Source organism: Carya illinoinensis, chromosome 10 (genome assembly GCF_018687715.1).
Source record: "Carya illinoinensis cultivar Pawnee chromosome 10, C.illinoinensisPawnee_v1, whole genome shotgun sequence".
Lineage (NCBI taxonomy): Eukaryota > Viridiplantae > Streptophyta > Magnoliopsida > Fagales > Juglandaceae > Carya > Carya illinoinensis.
In genome coordinates, this window is record NC_056761.1 from 3,346,980 (window position 1) to 3,369,828 (window position 22,849).

The 22,849-nt window shown below is 34.7% G+C and overlaps 3 protein-coding genes across 6 annotated transcripts; 2 read left to right on the forward strand and 1 right to left on the reverse strand.

The window, feature by feature from the left end:
• Positions 1 to 402: 402 nt before the first annotated feature.
• LOC122279383 (pentatricopeptide repeat-containing protein At2g41720) lies at positions 403 to 6,692 on the forward strand. 2 transcript variants are annotated; one of them, XM_043090012.1, is made up of 10 exons: positions 403 to 934; positions 1,329 to 1,501; positions 2,154 to 2,259; positions 3,146 to 4,255; positions 4,352 to 4,457; positions 4,550 to 4,754; positions 5,036 to 5,168; positions 5,389 to 5,493; positions 5,793 to 5,913; positions 6,043 to 6,692. In XM_043090012.1, exons 1-10 carry the CDS (start codon positions 572 to 574, stop codon positions 6,087 to 6,089), a joined length of 2,469 nt encoding a protein of 822 aa, XP_042945946.1. In that variant the 5' UTR covers positions 403 to 571; the 3' UTR covers positions 6,090 to 6,692. The 2 variants fall into 2 exon arrangements, with proteins under 2 accessions (XP_042945946.1, XP_042945947.1); XM_043090013.1 differs by having other exon boundaries at positions 795 to 934; positions 2,154 to 2,269.
• A 3,059-nt stretch (positions 6,693 to 9,751) lies between these two features.
• On the forward strand, positions 9,752 to 14,288 carry LOC122280063 (AP2-like ethylene-responsive transcription factor At2g41710). 3 transcript variants are annotated; one of them, XR_006229723.1, is made up of 10 exons: positions 9,752 to 10,180; positions 10,315 to 10,397; positions 10,519 to 10,527; positions 10,682 to 10,770; positions 11,501 to 11,574; positions 11,683 to 11,733; positions 12,308 to 12,369; positions 12,591 to 13,219; positions 13,403 to 13,530; positions 13,859 to 14,288. XR_006229723.1 is itself a non-coding variant. In XM_043091009.1 (9 exons), exons 1-9 carry the CDS (start codon positions 9,960 to 9,962, stop codon positions 13,454 to 13,456), a joined length of 1,272 nt encoding a protein of 423 aa, XP_042946943.1. In that variant the 5' UTR covers positions 9,752 to 9,959; the 3' UTR covers positions 13,457 to 13,808. The 3 variants fall into 3 exon arrangements, 2 of the variants coding, with proteins under 2 accessions (XP_042946943.1, XP_042946944.1); XM_043091009.1 differs by lacking the exon at positions 13,859 to 14,288 and having other exon boundaries at positions 13,403 to 13,808; XM_043091010.1 differs by lacking the exon at positions 13,859 to 14,288 and having other exon boundaries at positions 9,755 to 10,180; positions 12,311 to 12,369; positions 13,403 to 13,808.
• A 334-nt stretch (positions 14,289 to 14,622) lies between these two features.
• On the reverse strand, positions 14,623 to 16,964 carry LOC122278846 (heat stress transcription factor B-3-like). Its single transcript, XM_043089054.1, has 2 exons — positions 16,442 to 16,964; positions 14,623 to 15,328 (listed from the first exon to the last, which is right to left on the reverse strand). The coding sequence occupies exons 1-2, from the start codon at positions 16,685 to 16,687 to the stop codon at positions 14,855 to 14,857; spliced, it is 720 nt and encodes a 239-aa protein (XP_042944988.1). The 5' UTR covers positions 16,688 to 16,964; the 3' UTR covers positions 14,623 to 14,854.
• Between the last annotated feature and the right edge of the window lie 5,885 nt (positions 16,965 to 22,849).

The following is a 22,849-nucleotide window of genomic DNA, read 5'->3' on the forward strand; positions in this document are numbered from 1 at the left end:
TTTAATATATGAATAATAAGTAAAAAAAAATTAATTAATTTTAAAAAAATAAATATAAAAAAATTTATAAAAATTTTTAAAACATAAAATGAATTAAAAAAATATAATATGTGACTTTATAAGTAGCAAAACTCATATTTTATCCTCGCTTGATTTCGATCGCAGAATTCTCAGCCACACTCATGAGCCCAAAATCCTAATAGAGTGCTGCTACTCTCACAGAAGATTTAGTACCAATGGTTACCCAATAAGTGAAAATCATTTTTTTATTTTTCTCTCTGTTTTTTTTTTTTTTTTTGTAAAATATTTTTAATCATTTTAAACATTTAAAAAAAAAATGTATTTCTCATCCTAGGCTGGGCATGTCTCCTCCGGCCAGCATGGGCCTCGATGGATAAGATAATAATAGTATGCATCGTGCTGCACCCACTGAGCACGAGAAAACTCACCGAGAACGAAGAGTGTCTTTCTCATTGTTCGAAGGAAGCCACTTGAAAGGGTTTTATCCATTAGCTTGGAGTCGGGACACTCTTCACAACTGTCAAAGAGTCTCTCTCTCTCTTTGGCGTCAATGGCCACGACGCCCAACCCGACCCTCCTCAAACTCTCCCACTCGCCCGAGACAACTCGCTCCAAAACCGTAATCCTCTGCAAGAAGCCTAAGAACGAGTCCGCATTCAAAGAGAAGAAGCAAGTATCCGTGGACTACGACAAGGGCCAGCATGAGGTTTCCATCCGTGTCAGCGGCCTCAGGAAGTCCGATATACCGAGGCGGTACCGGCTACGTGTTGAGGGCGACCGGTTCCAGAAGGACTGGACGGTCTCCGAGGTGGTCGATAAAATCTTGAAGCTCGAACACGGGGACGATGTTGACAGCTTGTTGAACCAGTGGGTCGGCCGGTTCGCGAGGAAGAATTTCCCGCTTCTTATGAGGGTTAGATGGAAAATTCACTCTTTATCTCCATCTCGGTGTGCAATTTTGGTTATTTTTGAATTTTCGTGAGAAGTTGGAAATTCTTGTTTTCCTAGCTGAAGTGATGAAGGGAAGTATGGATGGGAAAAATTAATTAAATGTGGACAAACTAAGGTTAAATTACATAAAACTGATTGGAGGGCTGAAGTTGGCAGTAAATGTGTGAATGAATGTGATGGGCTCTTCTATTCTGGGGAAGTTAGTAGTCGTTCTAAGAAAGTATTATAGTTGTGTGAAGATGAAAAAACTGAAGTACGAATCAATGCATTCCTGCATTAAGCTTTTAAGAGATCCTGAAAAGTATTGTTGTCAGAAAGCTGAAAGGCCTCTTATTTGCATGTTCTGCTTGTTGTAGGAGATAACGCGGACGGGCTCTATTCAACATAGCATTCACCTTTTCCGGTGGATGAAAAATCAAAAGAATTACTGTGCTCGTAATGATATTTACAACATGATGATCAGATTACATGCTAGGCATAATTGGACAGATCAGGCTCGTGGTTTGTTTTTTGAGATGCAAGAGTGGAGGTATGATTTTTATTTCTGCTCTCCTCTTCGTTTTTGCACAATATATTTTCTGCTACTATCATATTCATTAGGAAGTAGATTGGTTGAGAAAGAAATGCCTTTCGGTAAATGGTGATTCTGTTCTGCTTGATGAATCATGATTTAGCATGATATTGATCTATTGAATCACTCAACCTTAGGTTGAGAAAATCGTGAAATTTATGGTCTTGAACTCTTAATATTATAAAAAGTAATTTGTAATTGAGAACAATCAAGAGATACTCATCTACCCCTGTACAATTCTGAAATGAAATTTATTTAAGTTCCAGATTATTTTGTTAGTTCTTGTCTAGAGTATACTGTGTGTTTTTGTTTCATCAATATGTTTACAATCATAAAACAGTTACATATATATATTCAGTGGTGAGAACTATAACCACAAATTAGTGTTTTCTAGCTTATTAGCGTGAATATTATCACTTGTATCAATTGGCTGCTAGATTTGAGAATCAGCATAGATAATTTTAATTAAATGGTCTTAGATAATTTTAATTAAATGGTCTTAGATAATTTTAATTAAATGGTCTAGATTTAGGGTAGGTAAGTTTGTCCTATCTAAACCTGATAGTTCTTTCTTTAAATCCTGGGTGATGTGTTGTTTCTATTTTGTTAGGTGCAAGCCTGATGCTGAGACTTACAATGCTCTTATCAATGCACATGGTCGAGCAGGCCAATGGCGTTGGGCCATGCATATCATGGAAGACATGCTCCGTGCTGCTGTGTGTATTTGTATTTTTCTTCTCTAGTCAATCTTAGTGGGTGTAACTTGATGTGAGCAACCTTCTTTCCTTTGGATGTTCAAATGTGTTTGGCAAGATAAAATGTTTGCAATACACATATTGCAAATACATTTATCATCATTTTTCCCCCCTTCAAAAACTGTAGATGTAATCGGCATCTTCTTGTTTTTGCATGCATGGGTTTTATAGCATTGTTCTTATATTTTGGATGGCAAGTAGAAAAGAGAGTTTTGTGAATCTTATTGGTGCTGTGAAGGATGCTGATTATTGAGTTAAAATTCATAATATGGTTTCAGGGTGGGATACAGTTTTTTTAATGTAGAATGTGGTTTCTTTGTTTTACATGTCTTGGGAGGTATTTTGGGTGTTGCCCATGAACTCTGCCACCTAGAATTTGACATTTATATCTTAAACTTTTAAACTAAAGGCCACTGAATGGACTTCATTCTTTTTTCTCTTCTCTTCGCATGTGGTGTATGCCTTTATAAATCAAAGTTTTTGGAATGAGCTTCTTTTTATCTCATTTAGAGGACCTATGCAGTCAACTATCCATTTAAAATATTTTATATCACTTCATGATTTTGAATTGGTTTATGCATACTCCTCCCCGTGTACTTCCTTCTACTTATCAAAAAATGGTTTTGAACTGGTGTGAATCAATCATATTTCTGCATAGAAGCATACTGACAATTTCCTGTTCATGATGGTCTGTTTATTAATGATAGAGTCATGGTTCACAATTTATATAACTGATTTACTTTCATGTTTGGTAATATTTCCTGGTACTGCAAGACAGCAATTTTGGTTTTTTACATTCAACCTGCCATCTATAGCACATGTTGAGGACCTTATTCTATGGGTGCAGATCCCTCCTAGTCGGTCAACATATAACAATTTGATCAATGCTTGTGGATCTAGTGGAAATTGGAGAGAAGCTTTGAAGATTTGCAAGAAAATGACAGATAATGGAGTAGGGCCTGATCTTGTGACTCACAATATAGTTTTATCAGCATACAAAAGTGGGGCTCAGTATTTGAAAGCTTTGTCCTATTTTGAGCTAATGAAGGGGACAAACATCCGCCCTGACACAACTACCCTTAACATTGTGATACATTGCCTTATAAAGCTTGGAGAATATGCAAAAGCCATTGATATGTTTAATTCCATGAGGGAGAAGAGAGCAGAATGTCAGCCTGACATTGTGACATTCACTAGCATCATTCATATGTATTCTGTATGCGGGCAAATTGAAAATTGCAAGGCCGTGTTCAATACAATGCTTGCAGAAGGCCAAAAACCTAACATTGTCTCTTATAATGCACTGATAGCTGCATATGCTTCACACGGGATGAGTAAAGAGGCATTGGCAGTTTTTAATGAGATAAAGAAGAGTGGTTTCTGGCCAGATATTGTATCTTATACATCTTTACTCAATGCTTATGGAAGATCACAGCAACCTAAAAAGGCCAGGGAAGTATTTGACATGATTAAAAGGAACAACCGGAAACCGAATCTTGTTACCTACAATGCACTTATTGATGCATATGGATCTAATAGTTTGTTAGCTGAAGCAGTCGAAGTCTTGCGAGAAATGGAGCAAGATGGGATCCAGCCAAATGTTGTCTCGATATGCACACTGTTAGCTGCCTGTGGACGATGTGGTCGAAAGGTGAAGATTGATGCTGTGCTCTCGGCAGCTGCTCAGAGAGGCATCAAGTTGAACAAAGTTTCATATAATGCAGCTATTGGGAGTTATTTGAATGTGGGGGAGTATGATAAAGCTGTAATTTTATATAGATCTATGAGGAAGAAGAAAGTTGCACCAGATTGTGTTACTTACACTGTGTTGATAAGTGGCTGTTGTAAGATGTCAAAATATACTGAGGCGATTTGTTTTCTTGATGAAATGATGGATTTGAACATTCCTTTGTCCAAAGAGGTCTACCCATCTGTGATCTGTGCCTACAGCAAACAGGCAAGTACTTTGACAAAAGTTACCTCTTAATGGCTATCAATGACTGAAATCTGACTTTTTTTCTTCCTTTTCATTTCCCACTTATTGCAATATCAGGGTCAACTCAAAGAAGCAGAATATATGTTCAACTTGATGAAGATGGCTGGTTGTCCTCCTGATGTTTGTACATATACTTCAATGGTACATGCATATACTGCTGCAGGTGAGGTTTTATGTTAATCCATTGACATGATTCGATACTCACTTTTGAGACATACTCCGAAACTAAACTTGTGTAGTGATATTTTATATCAGAGAATTGGGAAAAAGCTTGTGCACTATATGATGAAATGGAAACAAATAATATCCTACCTGATACCATTGCTTGTTCGGCTTTGATGAGAGCTTTTAATAAAGGAGGCCAACCATCCAAGGTTCTTATTTTGGCAGAAATTATGAAGGAAAAAGAGATTCCTTTTGGTGATGCCATTTTCTTTGAAATGGTATCTGCCTGTAGTATGTGAGTTCCATATCCGTTTTAGCTTTCCATCCAAAGATTCACATTAATTTGTCATTCCCTGTTTTTGCTTCTTTTATGATAGGTTTGACTGTTCTTAGTTTTAATACATGTCTACATTGTTGTATTAGATTGATAGGTGTTCGTGTGTGTGTTCTAAAATTATGTTCTTGCTTGACCTGTTTTGATGATAGCTTCATGGACATGACAGTTCATCTTCTTTTGTCGTAAGTTCTCACTGTACTCCTGTCTGACAAAACTCTAAAATTGAATTTTGGTTGAAGATTACGGGATTGGAGGACAGCAATGGACCTGATTAAGTTCATGGAGCCATCATTTGCTGTAGTTTCAGCTGGACTTGTGAATCAGCTTCTGTATTTTCTTGGGAAAAGTGGGAAAACAGAGACTATGTTGAAGGTTCCCTAAAATTGCTCTCATTTTTGTATGATAAATGAATGTTCCAAACGACATATCATTGCCACTTACGATAATTGCTCTCCCTCGCTCCCTCCCTCCCTCCCTCTCTCTATCTTTAGAGCATATTAATCCACCACTTAAATTTACTGGAAATTGTTAAACACTTTTGATAAATATATAATGCTGTTGTCTTTTGGACACTCCCCCACTCCACTTGCAGTTGTTCTACAAGATGGTGTCCTCCGGTGCTGATGTCAATTTCAATACGTATTCCATTTTGTTGAAGAATCTTTTGTCTGCTGGGAATTGGAGAAAATATATTGAGGTAACCTATAGGCTGTCTTCTGTTTCTTTAGTTAATATGCTTTTATTTTCTTGTCAATTTTACACAGTAAGGGTAGCATCTAGCTGTTTCTTGGTTGCACATGTGCTAATGGCTGTGGTAGGACATTTTATCCTTCCTTTTTCATGTTTTATAAGGATAGCTGTGCCCATACAACATTGTGGCATGCAAGCTCTCATGTTGCATTTTCTTAATTTAATGCTTGTGAATTGAGGTGAACAAAAATTCAATTTGCTTTTTTCTTTTTCTTTTTCTTTTTTTCCTAAAAAAAATTCTTGCAGGTATTGCAGTGGATGGTGGATGCAGGAATTCAACCTTCGAAGGAAATGTATTGCGATATATCCTACTTTTCTCAAAGAAGTGTTGGGGTGGAAAATGCGGCTACCATTCAAGAAAGACTAGGTATATACACGTATTTGTTATGATAATTGAACTCCGTCCATTGCATTCTCTCTGCCACATTTTGTCTGTTGTACTCTTGCAACTACCCATCCATCCGTTAAACTCAACCTTGCTTTTGAAATTCTACAGAATCCTTGAGAGGAAATGTTCAGAATCAAATTTTGTTGAGCAGATGACGATTCTCCTCGTCCCACCTTCCCATCGATATGTTGGACATAAAGTATAAATGTCACAACCTACAAGAATCTCCAACCTCTCTTAGATATCCGCCAGCTGCAGGAGTCATTTCTTGGAATTTTTTTTTTCTATATTTAAGGGCATGGGGTGAAATTCCATTATCACCCAGGCAATAGCTTGGTTGCTTTGGGGCACCTTGATTTCCCAAGCCGTGCACATTAAGGAAGCTATCTGGTTTGGGCTGGTTTAAGTTCTGTGCAGGAGACCGGAGAGAGTACAAGCAGCTGCTGGTTAAATATTATTCATATGGACATTGTTTCCAGTAAGTGAACCATCCTTCGAAATCTTGTACATGGCTGCAGAGAGTTTTAAATTTGATTGTGTTTCTAGTATTTTTTTTTTTTTCTTTTTTCTTTTTGTATAGAGGGAAATATTGCGAGGCTGCCATCCCTCTGCGGCCTCTGGCATTCAGCCGAGGTCTAGCTTCATATATATTTAAAGTAAAAACCCTGTGTTGTATCCATACTTTTCTTCAATATAATTCGTTCATTTACCAAAAAATAAGAGTGGAGGGCTGAGCAGCGCCTAACTATTATAACGTACAAGAACTCCACTTTACATGGTGTAGTTCCATTGAATCGTGTACGCTCTTTGTTTGTTTTTTCATTGTACGTTCTGTCACTCGCACTGTGTAGTAATATTAGAAAAAAAATGAAAAAGGCAGATCAAAACACCATTTGATCTTTGTCTTCGTGTGGAGTCTGGACTCTCAGATTTCACTTTTGCCTCGTATTCTTCTTCATGTGGGAGTGCCTCTGGTCTTCGTTTTTGCCATATGCCCTGACCCACTTACAACTCTGACCATTTATGATTCCTACCTAGCTCTTAAATCCAATGCATCCACTCATGAATTTTTGATAAAACACAGAACAATCAAAAGAAACATAATTTTTGTCTCGCAGTCGTAGCAACATAATACAAGATACCAAGAAACCCAACAAAAAAAAAATCACCGACAAAACCATCATCTTCCTCTCTCTCTCTCTTTAAATGACATTAAGAGAGAAATCCTATGCCAGTAACTCACAAAATCTCGCCAAACTTAAATTTTGGGAAAACTTTTTCTCCCAAAGAAAGAAGAAAATGGAAATTGAAAGTAAAAAGCTAGTTCATAGGGGCATTACGGTGATCTCGCACACATTAATAACGGGATTTTCACCCATTTCAAACAAACAGGTTGAGGAGGAGCTCTCACTTCTCTCCATGTCCATTTTGATCCGTGGTTGTCATGGATTCCTCGAAATTCATGAAGGAAGTGCTCGGCTGCCGGATCTTCGTCTTCTGGGCTAGGAAACTGGAAAGAGGTTAAATGGGAGGGACAGACGTGGAAGTTTGAGGGTGGAAGCTTTGGTCTTCGAATGGAGGGAGAGGATGTGGAAGACGAATGATAGATTTCTCCACTTGACTAAAATGAACCATTTTCTCCACTTACAAAACGAATTGTTTTATTTTCCACCTAGGCAATGTTTCGCTGCGGTTACACATGCCGCTTGCATTTAGCATTTTTGTTAGAATTTTTGTCAATAGTAGACATAGGTAAAGAAGACAGATAGACGCATAAAATTGTTCTTTGAAAACCTACAACTATCTATGTAAGTTTGATAAAAATAAACAGAGACGCTTCGGGATGGTCGGGTTAATAAATAGAAAGGAGCAGCCTTCTAATCAGTGTTTGCCACATAAAAAAATATACTATAAGAGAAATAGGTTTTACCACACAGTAACACTTTTAATTAAAAGTAGCTCTCACTAATTTTGCATAAGAGCACTTTGTGTTTTTACAAGTTCATTTTACTCGCTGCCCCTCTCTTCCACCGCTACCAGTCCACTGCCACCAATCCGACGTCGAGTATCCATTGCCTTCCTTGATATTGTCCACTATCTGAATCAACGCAAGTTCAATTCTTTCTTTTTTGTAGAAGTCAAAAATTCTCTATTTTCTCAAAACTTTTCCCTTAGAACCCCTTACAGAACAAACAATCGGAAGCATTTTTGAGCCTTATGCATATACATATGGAAGAAAAAACGATTTGTATGTGTTTTGTTTTATAGTTTGCTAATTAATTTCAATAGAGAAAAGAAAGTATGTTTATCATCTTCTATTTGGACACTGGGGCTACAAAAGCAACCATACCTCTTCAATGGTGAATCTTCATGGTATTTTGCGAGGAGGGTAATTTTTAGAGGTTTAATTTGTAGATTTACATATGAGATTAGATTTGAAAAGGCTGATATTTTTATTGTGAAAATCTCTAAGTCAAATTTTGGTTTTTGTTTCCTTTCGTTTTAATCTGATATAAGCACCAATCTCCAATCCTTTGAAGCTTGTAGACGGCGGTTGAAGGATTATTCTGTTTTAGATTTCCATACCACAAAGTTCTATCGCCACCAAGTTCAATTTCATCCCCCAACAAGTTTCTTTTAGATTTCTTTTAACTTCGAGGGGGTGCGAAGGTGAAGGGGCAGCCATTTTTTATTTATTTTTTTGCCAATTTGATGCAGTGCATATACAGGATAGTTATTGTGGAAAGCCTAGGTGACACTTTGTGATTGGTGGGCTGTTATATGAACAATCTTAGACGGACCGGTTCAAATGATTTCTCAAAAACAAAAGCTAAAAAATGTTGCATGCCAATCTATATCGCAATTAGAAAGTATAAAGAATTCTTAGGCTATCTTGAGTGAGATTTTAAACTTTTGACCAAACCAATCAGCCTGTGTATTTTTTACTCCTTAAACCCTTCAAAGTAAACTTTATTCATTGGATTCACGTTCAGCCACTGAGCGAATGAAAAGTGTGAATCACATCATCTGTATTTAGATGTTTAGTTGAATTGAGTTGAGATGAAAGTTAAAAATTAAATAAAATTTTGTTAGAATATTATTATTATTTTATAATTTAAAAAAGTAAAATTATTTATTATATTTTACATTGAAATTTGAGAAAGTTATAATCAAAGAGAAGTTTTACCGTCACAAATTTTTGTAAAAAATTTATAAATTAATGTGAGTTTATATTATTAGTTAAATTTATTTTATAATAATAATAATTTTATAATTTAATATGTTACATTAAATTACATTATTTTATAAATTTATTTTTTTTATCCAATTGACATGCATAACAAAAAGTAACAAGAATTTCATTAGCATTGCCAGAATTAATAATAATAAGAATAATTCGCTTGGGTTACCACTAAAAAAATTAGTGATTAAGAAAATATTATTATAAATTTTTTATTTTTTTAAAATATTTAAAAATATCAAAAAATTATGTAGAAAAAAAAAAAAAAAACCCCAATCGAGCGTCCAGCGGTGGCTCTAGAAGCGCCTTCTTAATAATAATAATAATAATAATAATGGTACGTGGAAGCGGGTGAGAGGAAAATGAATCTCTGACAGATATCACGCTGGGTTTCCCAGAAACAGCCGACAGGTGGCATTGGACCTCCACGTGGTCACCCCTGCACTTTCAAACCACCATCCCCATATTAAATTACATACTTATCCTCCCTCCCTTCCTAGCCGTTACACCTTTTTGACCGCAGATACCGACTCATATGCTCACCACCCACTCCGTTAATTCCAAATCCTCATCAGGACATATCCGTAAATTCATCACTCCCCTACGTCTCCACCATCCCCTTCACTGTAGTTTTTCCCCTCCACAGTCACTCAAATCAAAACCAAACCCCAAAACTCATAAACGAATCAACACTCCAATACATACACAGACATACACACTGTCTCACTGTTGCTGGGTTTCTTATCTCCTTTCTCTCCCCTAGGGTTAGGGTTTCGATCCAACAATGGCTTCGTCGTCCTCTGATCCTGGTTTGAAATCCGAAGCCGGTGGTGGCGGCTGCGGTGCAGAGGCGTCAGAGGCGGTGGTTACGAACGATCAGCTGTTGCTTTACAGAGGACTGAAGAAAGCGAAGAAGGATAGAGGGTGTACGGCCAAGGAGCGCATCAGCAAAATGCCTCCCTGTGCCGCCGGAAAACGCAGCTCTATCTACCGTGGAGTCACCAGGTACTGATCTAGCTCATATAATCTCTCTGTTTAAATCTGTTTTTATGCTGAGAAAAGTAAGGGAGCTCGGATTACTTCTGCGCCGAGGGGATTTCGACTCATCTTCTTTGCTTTTAATGTTGATGAAACGAAAGGCATAGATGGACTGGACGTTATGAAGCTCATCTTTGGGACAAGAGTACTTGGAACCAGAATCAGAATAAGAAGGGAAAACAAGGTCTCTGTCACTTCCCATGAATATCTGACTTTGTAACCCAAGGATTTCGTGTATTGCTGACACCATTTTGATTTTCTCTTATTGTGCATGGAATGGTTGGTAACGCAAATTGTTATTCCAGTTTACTTGGGTGAGTTGGTGCCTTCAACGTATCTTCCCCCCCTCTCTCTGACTTTTTTTTCTGCCTGGGTAAACTTACTAATGACAAGGTTATACCCTGTTGAAATAAATGGTTAAATTATCCGATCAAAAAAATAAATGGTTAAATGACATTATGCAAACAGGGGCGTACGATGATGAGGAGGCTGCAGCTAGAGCTTATGATCTCGCTGCCTTGAAATATTGGGGCCCCGGCACACTCATTAATTTTCCAGTGAGTGTATCAATTCTCGAAACAAAATAAGCATATATGTTCAATCTTATTGTATTTACTGTCCTTTTCTTATTGTTTGAGATTGAAAATTATCTTTTCTAGTCGTTAGTTTAGGTCTTTCAAACTCTTGTTATGGGCACAACTCAAGTACACAAGTATACAAAATTAATGCCTAACTAGAAGAGAAAAAAGACAAGAAAATCATGAATACTCACTCCATCAAAATCTATAGAAGTTAACCAAGGGAACAAAGTATCGAAAAAGAAAGTTTTAAGCTCTTCCATAGTCCGCCACCATTCCTTTCAACGCAAAAAAGACAAGGTACTAGCAATCTCACAATGAAGGAAAAGGTGATCTGCATATTCTCCGCTTTGTCTGCACATTCATATCAATAAATGTTTCTTTAGATGATCTATAATGAGAGAGAGAGAGAGAGAGAGAGAGAGAGAGAGAGAGAGAGAGAGAGAGAGAGAGAGAGAGAGAGAGGCTGCCTCTTTAGAGGCACGTCTTTCAAGAGAGAGAGAGAGAGAGAGGCGGCCTCTTAGAGGCATGTCTTTCAAGGGAAGGAGATGCTATCTTGATATTTTAGTCAGCATGTTTATTAATCTTTTGGTTATTTTAAGTAGTATAAAAGAAAGTGGTATTACCCTATATTCCTTATTTGCAGTAGGATACTTTCTAATCCAATTCTATAGTTCTATCTGTATGACTTGGGATATGTATGCTGCAGGTTACTGATTATACTAGGGATCTTGAAGAGATGCAGAATCTCTCACGAGAAGAATATCTTGCATCTCTGCGGAGGTGTGCATATACTTTGTAAATCTATTTTTTTAACTGAATTTGCACTGTTACTTCAAATATTTTGTTAACCGAATTAGCCCTGTTGCTTGTATTTGATGCTATCTGCAGAAAGAGCAGTGGTTTCTCAAGAGGAATTTCTAAATATCGTGGCCTTTCCAGGTAATTAATTACATGTATACAAGATGTGTAACATTGATGTTCTTGTTCCAGAGCATTATTTAGTGCATGATGCTTTTCCAAAGGAATGCTGGCTTACGAAATATCAATCACATAATGTGTGGACAAAAAGCTGTTTGGGGTACTTGGTAGTTCTGGGTAACTAACATTTTTTTCCCTTTTTCCCCCCACTGGTTTTCAGTTGATGAAGAAACTGCCTCAGATCATTTTATCAGTAAACCTGACAAGATGACTGCATATGTTATGAACTTCCTGCTAAATACTTATCTAGAATTTGATTAAGAGGAAAGAATTATTTAGTTTTCTTCTTTAAAATTATATTTATATCCTCTCTCATAAAAAAATTATTAGTTTGTATGCCCTGAAAAATAAAAATAGTCTTATGTCTAATGGTCTACACTTTAACCCAGTGCAAAACAATTTAATCCCCAGTTTGTTTGTGTAGGGTTGTTCTTTTCCATTTGGTAGATGCTTGAAATTATTTAATGTTTCTTTGATTAATTATTATTGATGTTATCTTTTTGCTTTCAATTTTACACTGGGTGCCATCACAAAGCAGTCGATGGGAGCCATTTGGTCGTATGGCTGGATCTGAGTACTTCAACAGCATGCATTATGGTAGGTTCTGATGAAATTTATGCTTAAGAAAAGGTTTTTATATGAGAGTTATACAAGCCGAACTAATCCACCCCCCCCCCCCCCCCCCCCAAAAAAAAAAAAATCCACCTAATCCCCGAGTACAGAACCTTTTTCCTAGCATCTATTGTTTGCCATCTTCTTCCACTTATGCCTCCACTTGAAGCGTTACTAACTATATGACGCCTCTATGTTATCGAAAGGTACGGGCGATGATCCAGCAGCAGAAAGTGAATATTTAGGAAGTTTCTGCAATGACAGAAAGTTTGACTTGACAAGTTACATCAAGTGGTGGGGCCCCAACAAAACTCGTCATGCAGATGCTGGGACAAAATCATCAGAAGAAACAAAGCATGCTGGAGATATTGGTGTGGAACTAAAAACGTTAGAATGGGGAGTCCAGCCTACTGAACCATACCAAATGCCACGTTTGGGCGTGTCCAATGAAGAGAGAAAGCATAAAGGTTCTGCAGTCTCTGCCTTGAGCATCTTATCACGGTCAGCTGCCTACAAGAGCTTGCAAGAGACAGCATCAAAAAAGAAAGAAAACTGTGGCGATAATGATGAGAATGAAGACAAAAATACCATCAATAAGATGGACTATGGCAAGGCAGTTGAGAAATCCACAAATCATGATGTTGGGACTGGGAGGCTTGGAGTTACACTAGGCATGAGTGGGGGATTGTCTCTTCAGAGAAATGTGTACCCACCGACTCCTTTCTTATCTGCACCACTTTTAACAAACTACAATACTGTTGATCCGTTGGTAGATCCCATTCTCTGGACGTCTCTTGTTCCTGTTCTTCCAACAGGGCTTTCTCGTGCAGCTGAGGTTGGTATATTTCTTATGAGAGCTTTTTTATCTTATAGCAGGACCAAATAAAATGACAATGATCATCGTAGCAAGATAAAAAATACAATGCTATAAGCTTTGGGGAGGTGTAAGGAGAGCCGTTCCCAAATCTATTTCCAACAACCCCATTCACCCATAAAAAGCTTAAACGTTTCGATGCAGGTTACAAAGACAGAGACCAGTTCGACTTACACACTCTTTCATTCGGAGGAATAGGCAGCAAATTCTCTTCTCACGTACAATTTGGTGAAAAGTGGATATCGGCATTGCCAGCAAGCATCTTAGGAAGAGTATGGAGAGCTTAATTTGTCTCAAGAGTTTTTAGTTATTTTTTAATTATAGTTTACTTCAATTCTGGGTTTATAGAAAGGAAATATAGATGTGTCTTAATATTTTTTTTTTTGATAAGTAGATGTGTCTTCATATTTATAGTTTAGAAATAGAAGGGGGAAAATGTCGGTCTTTCTTGAATATATTTGTACAGCCAGCAAATAAGAGGAACAGCTTTCCTTAAATGTGGTTTGTTGTAACATGCACAAATTAGTGTACTTTCCGCAGGTGCTGATCATGTCTTCTTCTCTCATTAACATCTTAAATGCACTTGGCTTTGTTTTTCAGATAATCTGAACCATATGGAAAACAATAATTGAGTATGCCAGACACTTAGGATGATAGCTTATAGAAGTGCATGCAGTTACTACGAAGCTGCATTCACTCTCACTTCTGAAATGGTTCTGGAAAGAAGCAGGCACCACTTAATCCTTGAAAGAGCTAAGAGTAGATGATAGCAACTCAAGCAATAAGCTTCTACAAGATTCACCAGACACTCCCATCCCCACAAGCAACCCAATTTATTATTTAAGGATCGGTATTAGAGGCAGACTGTCTCAGAGTAGTTAATAAATCCATAATCAGCGGGATCTAAAAAGTACTCTGTATCACTGTATATTAATAAATCCAGTTAATACCAATTCATATTTCTCTATTCATTATATCGAAGTATTCAGTTCAAATCCATATTCAAGAAATTAATTATTTTAGTTTTTAATTGTATATTCATTTTGGTAATTAATCCATGCATTGCAGAGACATGCTATAAGTTTTCATATACAAAACATGGAAGGAACTATTGGCAAAATTCTACGGGAAACACTGTAAATACAAAGATATTACATAAAATAAAGCTACAAACAGATGTGACTTCATAGAATCCGTTAGATCTGTTTTATTATAAAAGTAACTTTACAATTTAATGTATTACATCAAGTCACATTAGTTTGTGGGTTTATTTTTGTGTAATTTTTTTTTACGGCTAAAGTATTTCTCAATTCTGCAGGTAAAATTCTACCCTCTTTGAGTTATCATCAACAGAGAGAGACATGTTACATTTCAAACCATAAACGTTTATATAGAACAGGCTTGTGCCCGTTTAATCAAATTTACATATGCTACTTGAACTATCTTTATAGTTCGTTTGCTAGCTTTATAATACATTAGACATTATAGTGCCTTCCTTAGTCTAAGCTATTTTTCTCACTAAGATATTCTGTGCCACTTAATTTTTAAGTAGCTAATACCACTTTGATTATACTCTACAATATGAAATTCATTTATTTATTTGCATGATTGAGAAAGCAAAATGCTTGCGCTTTCACTAATCTCTGCGCTTTTTCTCTTCATCATCTCCCTCCTCTTATCTCCTTGGACTTCCAGCAGTCTCACTCCAAACAACTTGGGCACCCTTTCATCATCTTCTTTCTCTGAATTTGCATACTTAGCCACCAAATCAAGAAGCTCCTTGCACTTCTTTTTCATGCTTTTAAGCTCGGAATTCAAGTCCACATTCTCCTTCTTGAGACGTTTGTTTTCGTCGATAAGAGTACCATACCCCGATGATGATGAAGTCGACGAAGATCTTTGATCTTCTTCACAGTAGTCGACATGGTCTTGATTTGGTGTCACTTCTTGTAATATTTGCTTGTTGACCCACGGTTTTCTTCGACGGATATTACATAGTAACTCTTTCTCACCCTTTCTGAAAAGATCGTTGTAAAACTCCCACCGGTTTGTCGCAATTTTTCGAAAACCCTGTGCAAGAATTTTTAAGTCAATATGTTGATACAGATGTATATGTTTACAACTTAAATAAATAACCATTTAAAATGTATAATGCTCATAATTTAAGATAAAAGAACAAAAATTCTTACTGTTATAACTATATATATATGGTAGAAAATTAAGTGGGTCACATTCTTCCAAGGGCACAGCAAGAGTTTTTATTATTATCCAAATAATTTCTTTACGGGTCTAAATCCAAGATTTTCAAACATATTTTCAATGGCAGAAATTGTTTCTTACCTGGTCTAGTTTGAAATATGCCTGTTGTTTTGTGGAATTTTTACTTACTTCCCATGTTTTGGCAATTCCGTGTCCCATCCACGTACAATCGAAGAAGATTATCATCATTCATTAAAATTTAATTTAATTAGTCAAAGATTTACTGCACCTCCCTCCAAAAAATATTCTAAGGTTTTAAGCATTGACTTTCTCATCATGCCTTGATTGATCTACTATTGCCAATAAATAAATAATATGACGATACTAATTTCTCCATCGATTTAATTACCTCAACAACGACGTGACACCGAACCCCTTGATTTTAAACATTCTTAATTATTTTATATTTATTTTTGTTGAGTTAGAAGTTTTTTTTTTTTTTTTTTTTTTTTTTAATCAGGAGTTTTAGAAATTACAGAATAAATAAGAAAAGAAACTAAAAATAAGTCATGGGTTTAGAGTGCACATAGATCATCAAAATTCCTTGCTGATCATCATCATCTCAATTATGGTATCAAAAGAGCCATCGATCCTAGCTATTAGGTCTTTAATTTGTAAAGCCAAAGACGTTGACCTAAATATTTTTTCCCATCAAAAAAAGGAAAAAAAAAAAGGGTCTCGAAATCTAGATGAAGAACCAAGTCAACTGCCCAAAACATATATATATGCACATATATTTTTTTTTTTAAAAATGGTTTGCGTTCATAAATATATATATATATATATATATATATATATATATATATATATATATATATATATATATATATATATATATATATTATGGAGATTTGAAGGTAGAGAGTTTTGGTTGGAACATTCAGTAGTCATGGCTATATACATATATGTATAAGATTTACGTACATAGGTATTGAGCTGGCGTACAAAGCTAGAGAAGTTGCTATGCTTGAAAAGTGTTGGGAGGATATCACGGGCAAACTCCGCCGGCTGCCACACCACAAACGCTGTTCCCTCCGTGTTCCACGATATCACCTCGTCTGTCGCCGGATCCTCTACCAGTACGTACGTCTTCAGCAAGAATGGTGGTGGACTTGACTTCCGCACATATTCCATTAACAAACCCTTTTCACACATACCGCCCTCCATCATTGTATATTATTAATGGAACTGATCTTGAGAGAGAGAGAGAGGACTAGAAGATTAGAGGATTTTGATCTTAATTGCTTAGTTCAAGAACCAGAAGAAGAAGAAGAAGGTTAAGGATGATAAGCGGAGAAGAGAAGAAGGGCATGCAGTTAAGAACTCCCAACCCCAACAATAGAAACCCAAAACGACTCTGCAGTTCATGAGAAATGCAAGGGCTTCCCCCTTTCCTTAATTCTCTCTCTCTCTCTAAAACAAGTAATGGTTGAAACGTACATATATTAAAGTCTACCTCTTTTTATATGTAGTTGAGAATAATATTCATATTCATCATCTCATGCAAACACGCTATTTATATGTACTGTTGTTTCATATTCTTTGTTTTCTATAATTAATTGTTAATACACCTTGCAAACACGTACGATGTCTCCACCATTCGATCCTCTATATGATTAAACCTTCGCATACTCTTTCACGGCTACGATTTATACGTTTGACCCCTTCGATCGATGAAGTAACGTCTCACATTAAATTCTAGATATTATATGACAAAGACATATACTTGTGTGTATTTATTAAATGGCCCTCAATATTGTTGCCCATGAATATCAATCGTGTCATGACATAATATGATTTAAAAAGTAAATTTTAAAATTTGAATATTACAAATCAAATCATATAATCTACACGACGTAGATAATATGTTCTACATATCAACTTGATAATAAAATAACTGATCTATATATAATCGTCTCCTCAATTCGTAACAATCTTGCTATCATAAATAATGTTTATTTAAAGTCCTTTCGATTGTCTTATCTACTTTCTGTTGATCTATTTTCTCAATCTAATTACCTTGAATTTATTTAATCTATCCAAAGTTTGTATGTTCCATTTGATGACTTTGATTTCTTCCTCCATCCGAAAATGCTTTAAGAGTTTTTCTATGAAAGCAGTGCATGACTTCTTTAATTTTCTTGACTTTTGTGAACAATTTTATGTCCAAAATTCCTCCCATTGAAAAGTCTTTCACTCCCTGTTAAGCGCGTGTGATCACCAGTACACTCCATTTAAAAGACAAACATGATGCATTAATGCAATTTCGAAGAAACTGTGGGGGTAATTCAACTTAATTAGTGGGTTAGCTTGAGATAAATTCGTGCAAAACTAAATCAAGAATGGAGAGCTCTCTCTCATTTATGATCAACTAAGATCCTCTATAATTATCTAATCTAGAGAATAAACACAACATTAAATATTTATGCGACTAAGACTGCGTTTAGATGTTGAAATAATCTCATAATATTTCTGTAGTGAATAGTTTATAAATAGTAGTGAGGTAATATGAGATCATCTGATCACTAACTCTTTTTAAAGTTGGATATATAATTCGGTCAAAAAATTAGACAAGTTGTTGTTCATCATGTATGATATCTCTTAGGCCGCCTTGGCAATGAGTTATAAGTAATATTGTGATGGGTGATTGAATTCCACGAGCTTCGACTAGGGATGCATATATATATATATACTAGGAAACACAACGTCCTTTGGACGTTTGCCTAGGGGGATTATAAATTTGGGTGTTAATCAAAGAAAATGATGAAAAAAAAAATTATATAACCTTTGACATTATGTTAATAAAATAAATATTAATAAAAAGAAATCTAAGAATTTTTGTTGGACCAAAAAATCATAAGTATTAAATGCTATGGAGATATGCAATAGAAGTTTAAAGTATTCTGGTTAGACAACCTGGTATATCGTTTTGTAGAGTATGACAAGTACTACTACAATATTGGTATATAAATTTTTATAGATATCCGTTTGAGTTTTTTTTTTAAACACGTATATATCTACCTTTGAGATTATGTCATTTTTTTAATTCTCTTACTTTAACCAACAATTATATTATACTTCTTTCCACAAGGTTGGCCAAGTTGTATCGACATACTTTCCAAACCTAAACTTCAAGTAAATAATCTTCCAAAACTCTTTCTTAGAAAAACATAGGCAGTATTCTTTAAGTGTTATTGTAAATACCATAGTTAGTAGAGAATTTATCAAAATTAAGCCGTTAACCTCTCTCTCTCTCTCTCTCTCTCTCTCTCTCTCTTAACAAAAGCGGTGGCCCTCTGTTTTAGACCAAACAACTTTGATCCGTAGAATTTTTACAGGTCTTCTGTAGCTGTCAGGCGCCGCATAGCTATGACACTACATTGTTCTTCTGTAGTTGTCAGGCGCCGCAGCTATGATACTACATTGTTCTTCTGTAGCTGTCAGGCGCCGCAGCTATGATACTACATCGCTCTTGTCTCTTGTAGAGAAATGCTTCACGAGAGATGATTCGTCATAATTTTCTGTATAAAAGAATTATTCAGTTTATCTTCTTTTACATCTCATCTTCTCCACTTTTCTGAAATCAGTCTGCATTCTTATTCTGCAATCTCTTTCTGCGTTCTCATTTTGCAATGGCTCAGCAATCTTCTCATTACCAATATATGAGGTATTCTGCACCTCGTTCACCAGTTGTTTCTGCTTCTTCCGTAGGTGCTATAATGCAATCCAATAATGATCTGACTAATAAGTCAGATAATGAAATTATCTACGAGCTTGTGAGTCTCGGCACCCGATACTCATCAACCATTGTCGCATATTCTCAGCGACTACAATCCAAGACTGGTGGGGTTGACAAACTCCACGAGAATATTTCTATCCTTCAGCGGCTTCTTCTGGAGTCCAACATGAAGATAGAAGCACTAAAGCGAGATAATAGAGATTTAAAATCTTTGCTTAAATCTTCTTTTCGAGTGGCCACTCCTTTAGATAGGAAAGGCATGCAGATTTTGGAAGAGCAAGAGCGTTTAAATATTGAGGCAAAAAGCCTCAAATTTCTGTAATTTTACTTTGGGATAATAAAATAATATTTAACAAATATTCATATTTGTGTTTTTATCTTCTGGTAGATGTTTTATGTGCTCCATTTTTTTTCTTTCAGGGATTTTCATATATATGACATGATCCAATGACTCATATAAATATGCATTTAATCATGCATATCCAAACTCTCGGTTAGATCATTGGAAAAGTAAAATATAGGTTAGAAAATAACCACACAAAGCACATTGTGAGTAATCAATTCTAAACTTCTAAATATCCAGAACAATATAATACCAAAACCAAACGTAACTACCATATTGAAATTAATAACCCAACAATAAAATCCAACAAATTCATGGGTCATTACACGTCCAATTCCACAAATTCCTTTACATACAAGTTAATATCCTATTTATGTATATAATTATAACAGAGTTTAAAAGTAAAGAAGCAAACTTAAAGTTTATATACAAGATAGTGTCCCATTTAAGTATATAATTATACATATATGAACTATACATACTTGTCACTATTTTATTTAAAGGTATACTAATAAAAGTGATAAGTTTAACAAAAAGATATTTAGAGTATCTATAGCGTAGCTTAATTTATAGATTCGACAGAGAGAACATTGAGCTTGTTCTGTCGTAATTGTCCATACTGATTCATCTCTGCACGCAAGTGTATAATCCATTCTTTTTCTAAAATTGCACTTGCAATGTTTGCTAAATATGGTAGGTGTTCCTGTAATAATGAAAAAATATAGAACATAATGTAATACGTTTTTTTGAATAAATTTATAAAGAGATTTATTACCTCGCCTGTGTGCTCTAATAGATGAACTGCTGTAGAATTCAGAATTTCTTCTGCCACCAATCCAAAGGCAACAACTGCTATGCATCCTGTGTCATCTTCTATTTCCAAATATACTCGAGAACTATAATTAATGAGAATATCATTATTGCATACTTTTTATAATTATTATTTTATATTTATTATGTAAAAAATGATAATTTAAAGTATTGAAATAAATTTTTTACCGTGGCTGTCCGATGCTCATATTTTTGCAATTATAACACGAGAACTTTTCATTATAATCATATCCAGTCGCTTTATTGCAGTTGACACAGGACATATAGTAGAACGGCTGATGCAAATCGAGTAATAAAAATTTTGCTTTAACTGTGAATGTTGATTTCTGCATTAAAAATGAAAAAATAAATTTCTAATATGAATGTAGCAATAAAGTGAATTTAAATAGAAACAAATAATTTAGTTTTAAAAAAGAAAGTTATACCGTCATTGCCTCTGTAGAATCTAAAATTTCAGCAATTTCAGAAATTTTTGTTATTGTCTGCATGGCATCGCTTGAACTCGATCCTGTTGATGTATTGAAACCTTTGGCAATGATTTCTTCTAGTAATGCATCATTTTGGGTTGCCCTAAAAAATTATATTAATAATTAAAGCAATGTATGTAGTAAAAAAAAGTTACATTAATAATTAAAACGATGGTTGTAATAAAAAAAACAATAATATATGTTAAAATTATACGATATTATTTTATAATGAATGAAACAATAAATAATTTAGATTTTATAAAATTAATTATTTAAATAATTTTTAAAAAAAGACAATTTACCATGTATGTAACGAAACCGCAGCTGCTAAAAGAGGATCGATGGTAAACACGCTTGTCACTTGTGATGATAAAGATAGACCTGTATTATAAATATGTGTTAGCAAATATATAAATACATGATAAATAATTAACAAAAGTATTATTTTGAATGAAAAGTACCATCATAAGAACCAACTTTAATTCGCACTCCAAGAATTATTAGTTTTGTTGCAATGATGTTTGAAATTTGTTGACATTCATCATGAACAAATCGAGCCCACATTGTTAAAGTTAAAGGCTTCAGGCTATACAAATTAGAAATAGAATTAAGTTTGTAATAATAAAAATATTATAATGCGTTAAATAAAAAATGCTATAAATGTAATTAGAGATGTATTTAAACCTCTCGTCAATAAGTTGTATATCTTGAACTGTTGCCTTTCCATTAACAGTATTGACTTCTCTGGGTGGCATCATTTGGATTGCAATAGCTAGAATCTCTATTTCACCAAAATATTTTTTGTTAGTTCATAATGAAACAAAAGCATATAAATATATCTAATAATTATTTATATAGTTATTACCTATTTCAGAATCTGTATCCTTATAAGCATCAAGCTCATTAAAAGGGATGATATTGTACTCTGGAGCCTTTAGCACTGGTTCGTCATCTTCAACATTTTCAATAATTGTCCTCGAATTGATGATCCATTGATATTCATGCGATTCGATTTTGTGTCTTGGATCTATTGCTTTGACATATGCATTGCCTATATAATAAGATTGAAAAACCTGCAATGTATCATCGCGCAGATCGATATCTTTACCAAATATGACTGCTTGTAAACGATTTCCCTATAAAAAAAAATTGAAGAATTAATCAATTCGATTTAAAGAAATAAATATTTATATATCAATAGTAAATACAATATAATAAATGCAATAAGAAAATATGTTTATAAATTGAAATGTATAAAATATAATAAATACAAAATGATTCATACCTGAGGATCTATCAATGTGAGGTTCTGATATTTTGTTATTGAGTTTCGTGCAATCCTTTTTGGAGATTTTTCTGCAACGAGCATTTTGACTTTCCAGTTTTTGGTAACTGGAATAATGTCTTTGATTGATGCATAAACGGTTCGCATATTTGCTGTTTTTACAAATTAGAAGATAGAGAAGTATTACTATATATATTATAAATTGTATAATATAATTAACAAAAAACAATAGAATGTATAAATCATAACAATATTTGAAAAACATTAACTGAGCAGACTAAAGAATATATTAAATATGACTATTTATATAGCATTATAATGAGTTTGTTATTTTCAAAAAATCTTTATACACAATATTTTTTGTACAATTTTTTTCATAGTTATCAATTGTAGTTGGTCTTATAAGAATTTTTACTGAATTGGCAGTTTTGGCTCTTGATAATGCTACATATAATTGTCCATGAGAAAATACTGGTTCGGGTAAATATATTCCGACAGAATTTAATGTTTGTCCTTGTGATTTATTTATTGTCATTGCAAAACTTAATTTGATGGGAAATTGTGTGCGTTTAAATGGAAAACCATTATTTTCATTTATATCTGGTAAGAATGGAATTCTGGATATAAAAACTCTTTTCCCTTTGTGATGACCAACTGAAATTTTTGC